The sequence below is a fragment of the Muscardinus avellanarius genome (genome assembly GCF_963383645.1).
Source record: "Muscardinus avellanarius genome assembly, chromosome: 6".
Lineage (NCBI taxonomy): Eukaryota > Metazoa > Chordata > Mammalia > Rodentia > Gliridae > Muscardinus > Muscardinus avellanarius.
In genome coordinates, this window is record NC_137791.1 from 75,918,724 (window position 1) to 75,924,491 (window position 5,768).

The 5,768-nt window shown below is 41.4% G+C and overlaps 1 protein-coding gene across 1 annotated transcript; it reads right to left on the reverse strand.

The window, feature by feature from the left end:
• Positions 1-4,155: 4,155 nt before the first annotated feature.
• Positions 4,156-5,455, reverse strand: LOC308264648 (26S proteasome regulatory subunit 7-like; the record flags this gene model as incomplete). The annotated part of the gene is given in 2 exon segments (XM_080698018.1): positions 4,156-4,330; positions 4,332-5,455. Coding segments are annotated over 2 exon segments (1,299 nt in total).
• Positions 5,456-5,768: the final 313 nt, after the last annotated feature.

Here is a 5,768-nt window from a genome sequence, read left to right on the forward strand (position 1 = left end):
TAATAGTGCCACCTTTTCTTCCCAAGTATCTTGATTTGCAGGATCAATTATGTGGTGCTCTACTCAAAACATCAGGAGGGATGTTATGGGGGGGGGTATAGATTAGACCTAAGAAGAATTCTTGGGTCTGGTTTAGACCATGTGCAGGCTTTGGAATAAAAAAGTGACAGATATATCTGAACTAAAATACTTGCCCTATCTGGATGTTATTGCAATTTACTTGGTCTCTTTATTTTTGGTGGTACCGGGGTTCCTGGAAACCCTTCTACCTCTGGGGTACACTCCCAGACCTTTTTTTTTAATATTTTTTTAAATTTGGAAACAGGGTCTCCTAAGCCAGTGAGGCTGGCTTTGAACCTGCACGATACACCTGTCTCTGCCTCGCAAGTGAGGGGATTACAAGCATGTGCCACCATGCCCAGCTACTTGGTCTCTTTAACCATTAGTTTCCTGATATGTAGATTAAGATAATAATAAAATCTAGATGCACTGTTCCATTTAATTATCCAAATTAAACTGCTTACTGGAGTCTCTGGTATTTAGTGATACAAAATTGTTACCCTTGTTATTTATTTTATTTATTTATTTATTTTATTTTTGGTGGTACCAGAGTTCCTGGAAACCTTTCTACCTCTGGGGTACACTCCCAGACCTATTTAAAATTTTTTTTTTTATTTGGAAACAGGATCTCATAAGCCAGTGAGGCTGGCTTTGAACCTGCGCGATCCACCTGTCTCCACCTCCCAAGCGCGGGGATTACAAGCATGTGCCACCATGCCCAGCTACTTGGTCTCTTTAAACATTAGTTTCCTGATATATAGATTAAGGATAACAATAAAATCTAGATGCATTGTTCCATTTATTTATTTATTTTGCGGGTCTGAGGATGGAACCCAGAGGCATTTGACCTCTGAGCTACAACCCCTGCCCAATTTTTTATTCTTTATTTTGAAACAGGGTCTCACTGAGTTACAGAGGGCCTAAGTAGCTGAGGCTGTCCTTGAACTGCAATCCTCCAGTCTCAGCCTCCCAAATGCTGGGATCACAAGCGTACGCCACCACGCCCGGCTTGCATTGTTTCATTTAATTATCCAAATTAAACTGCTTACTGGTGTCTCTGGTATTTAGTGATACAAAATCTTTACCCTTGTTATTTATTTTATTTATTTTATTTTTGGTGGTACTGGGGTTCCTGGAAACCCTTCTACCTCCGGGCTACACTCCCAGACCTATTTTTATACTTTTTTCTTTGGAAACAGGGTCTCTTAAGCCAGCATGGCTGGCTTTGAACCTGCGCGATCCTGCTGTCTCGCCTCCCAAGCGTGAGGCTTACAAGCGTGCACCACCACACCCAGCTATTTCTTTTTAAAATTCTGTGTAAGATCCAGTCTGTCACTTTAGCTGTGTTGATTGATTCTACAGAGATAAAGGAACTGAAGCCCAACCTGAAACAAGCACATATTTCTCAGAACTCCCCTTCCAGGGAAATAGAGTGGTTGCTGCTTCTATAGAGAACATTCTAAGTTAAAGATGTGACCAAGGCTCTCTCCTGAAGTCTTTAGCAAATACTAGGTACAATATTATTCTGGAGCTTAGAAGGCAATAGTTATTTCTACTATTCTACTGTTTTTTTCTTTCTATTGCAAAATGTTCTGAATATATACAAATAATCTTTTAATAAACATTGGTGTATGCACCTATATCAGATTCTAGCATTTGCCCATACTTGCTTAAAATCTCTCTCTTCCCCTCCGTCTTACTCTCTATCCCTCCACCCCTCCCCCATCCTGAGAATTTAACTCAGAGTCTCATTCAAGTGCTCTACTACTCCTCCTGTCTCAGTCTCCTGAATAGCTGGGATTATATGTATGAGCCACTATTTCCAATTTAAGTTATTTTTCAAAGAAATTAAATATTATAAATATAAGCAAGACTTCCTGTGCCCCCTCCAATATTTATTTATCCTCTTTTCTTCTTTATTTTTTATATTTTTCTTTACTTTTAATTATAAGTGGAACATATTGAAAATGGTATACATTTAGACTGTGCTTGGTGCCTTCTCCCTCCTACCCCCTTCCCCTTCCCCCTCCCAACAATGAGTGTCCAGGTTAACCATGCTATATTCATACTTTTACACATATTTGGATGTAGCTCCTCCATTAATCAATCTTAGCCTTCTTCATCTCCTATCCTTCCATTCTAGCCTTGCTGAGGTTTCCACTCCATTATCTGGAGTCCTTCTGGTATCCCCAATGCTCCCTAGTTTGGGCATATTATAGAAAACGTATGTCCCTTCTCTTTCTGTGCTTGGCTGGTCTTACTTAACATAATGTTCTCCAGATCTTTCCATCTTCTTGTGAATGCCATGATTTTGTTCTTTATAGCTGAATAGAATTCCATTGTGTGTATTTCCCATAATTTTGCAATCCATTTATCTGTTGATGGAGATCTGGCTTGGTTCCATATTTTGGCTATTACAAATTGTGCTGCTATGAACATATGTATGTTACTGTAGTTCTCTGATTTCAATCCTTTTGGAAAAATACCCAGGAGTGAGAGAGGTGGATCATATGGTAGATCTATTCCCAGTTTTCTAAGAAATTTCCACACTGATCTTCATAGCAGCTAAGTTAGTTTGCACTCCCACCAACAGTGTAAAAGAGTTCCTCTTTCCCCACATCCTTGCCTTGATTTCTTTATATTTGCAACTCTGATTGGGGTTAGATGGAATCTCAGAATAGTTTTTATTTGCATCTCCCTGATGGCTAATGATGTGGAACATCTTTTCATGTATCTATTGGCCATTTGTATCTCTTCTTTTGTGAAGTGTCTATTCAGTTAAGGTTATACTTTCAGGGATCATTTCTATAGTATGTTACTAGTCATACATCTTAATGGGATAAAAGATTTGTGGAGACATACATGCACACATTATCCAATGAGCCCATACCCAATCCCCATCTCATTCCCTCCCCATCCCTCCTTCCCATGCTTGGCTTAATGATTGATTTTGATATGTTTAAGTATATCATGTGCTTTAGAAAGTTTCCCTGTTCACCCTCCCATCCCCTCAGTTAGGTCTCCTTATTTGCTTCTCTATAGAATCTCCTTCTTCATCTAGATTTCCTCCTGTTACCCATTTCTCCCTAGCTTTCACATATTAGGGAAAGCATCCAATTTCTTATTTTCTGTGACTGACTAATCTCTCCTAGCATAAAGTCCTCCAGTTCCATCCATTTCCCTGTAAATGACATATTGTGTTTTTCTTTATGGCTGAGTAAAATTCTATTGTGTATATATCCCACATTTTTGTAATCCATTCATCTGTTGATGGACATCTTGGCTGTTTCCATAGTTTGGCAATGGTGAATTGTGCAGGTATGAACATAGATACACATGCAATAGTTTGATAGTTTGGTTTCCTTTCTTTTGGGTAGATGCCCAGAAGTGATATTGCTGGATCAAATGGTAGATTTGTTCCCATTTTTCTGAGGATCCTCCATACTGTTTTCCAAAGTGGTTGCACTAATTTGCAATTCTACCAACAATATTTTAGAGTTCCCACTCCTCCTCCTCCTCCTCCTCCTCCTCCTCCTCCTCCTCCTCCTCCTCCTCCTCCTCCTCCTCCTCCTCCTCCTCCTCCTCCTCCTCCTTCTTCTTCTTCTTCTTCTTCTTCTTCTTCTTCTTCTTCTTCTTCTTCTTCTTCTTCTTCTTCTTCTTCTTTGGTGGTACTGGGGTTCCTGGAAACCCTACTACCTCTGGGCTACATTCCCAGACCTATTTTTATATTTTTATTTGGAAACAGGGTCTCCTAAGCCAGCGAGACTGGCTTTAAACCTGCATGATCCTCCTGTCTCCACCTCCCAAGTGCGGGGATTACAAGCGTGCACGACCATGCCCAGCAGAGTTCCCACTTCTTAATATAATCTTTATAAAAAAGTCTTGAGCTTATTCTTTTTTTTTTTTTTTTTTTTTTTTGGTGGTACTGGGGTTCCTGGAAGCCCTTCTACCGATGGGCCTCACTCCCAGACCTATTTTATACTTTTTTTTTCAATTTTGAAACCATTTATTTTTTTGTGTGTGTGAGGTGGTTATTGACAGTCTATATAAGCTTAGGATTCCAACTGAAAATTTTCACTTAAAAACCTTGTGGGCTTAGTTGTATGTCATGTAGCGGGGAGTAGCACTAAATTTGGCATAAGATTTGATGAACTTATTTACAGCTTCCAAGAAATCCTTCTCAGTAGCAATTTTTCTCTGTGCTCGGATTGCAAACATACCAGCTTCTGTACAGACACTTCTAATCTCAGCACCAGTGCTATTTGGACAGTCGTGCTAACAATTCAAATCTGATATCTCTTTCAACACTCATTGAACGAGCATGGATCTTAAAGATGTGAGTCCGACCCTCTAGATCAGGTAAGCTAAACTCAATCTTCCTATCCAATCTCCCTGGCCTCATCAGGGCTGGATCCAGAGTATCTGGCCTGTTAGTTGCAATCAGCACTTTAATGTTGCCTCGGGGATCAAAACCATCCAGCTGATTGATCAGTTCCAGCATCGTTCTCTGCACTTCATTGTCACCTCCAGCACCATCATCAAATCGAGCCCCTCCAATCGCATCAATTTCATCAAAAAAGATAAGGCAGGCTTTTTTTGTTCTGGCCATTTCAAAGAGCTCACGAACCATTCGGGCTCCCTCACCAACGTATTTCTGTACAAGTTCAGATCCAATAACACAAATGAAGCAAGCATCAGTCCTATTAGCGACGGCCCTGGTACAGAGTGTCTTGCCTGTGCCCGGGGGACCAAACAGCAGCACACCTTTGGGAGGCTCAATGCCAAGGTTAACAAACCTATCTGGATGAAGCAGTGGGGTTTCAACTACTTCTCGCAGTTTCTCAATCTGTTCCTTGCAGCCACCAACATCACTGTATGTGACATCAGGTTTTTCTTCCACCTGCATCATGGTAACTGTTGGGTCAATCTTAGGAGGCAGTGGAATGTGAATTTGGTACTTATTTCTGTCCACACCAACTCTCATCCCTTCTTCAATATCAGTAGGTGCTACCTGATTGCTGAGGTCCACCACAAACTTGGCAAACTGCTTCACATTGATAATGTATTTTGGGTCCTCTGAATCAGCATTAATTATCTTTGTACACCTGGCAACCTGTAAAGGCTGTTCACTCTGGAGAGTTTGCTTATCTGCAGCCAAATCCCAGAGTGCTGGTGGGGCCAGGCCAGTGTCAGATTCTTTAATACCAGTGAGCTCATTAATTTTCTTGAGAAGTTGTTGAATATCATCTTCAACCTGCTTGATCTGCCTAGAGTATGTGCTCTGACCATAAGTTTTCAGCAAGGCAATATCCCCCTCATCCAGAGCTCGGATGGGCTTGTCGTCCTTCTCCTCCTCCTTGGTTTTCCGCTGATCCACACCCAGGTAATCCGGCATTTTGGGATATGCGAGCGCCTCAGCTCTCGGTGATTACCTATTTTATACTTTTTATTTGGAAACAGGGTCTCTTAAACCAGCGAGGCTGGCTCCGAACCAGCGCGATCCTCCTGTCTCCACCTCCCAAGCGCGGGAATTACAGGCATGCACCACCACGCCTGGCTTTGAGCTTATTCTTGAGAAAAATCTATCCTAAAATGAAATATGAACTCTAAACACTCACTTCAGCTTCTTGTTTACCTTTCTTCTTTGGAGCCTGGTGCTGTGAGGCAAGATGGCACCGGCACGGCTCTACCGCCACAATGCGGGCTGG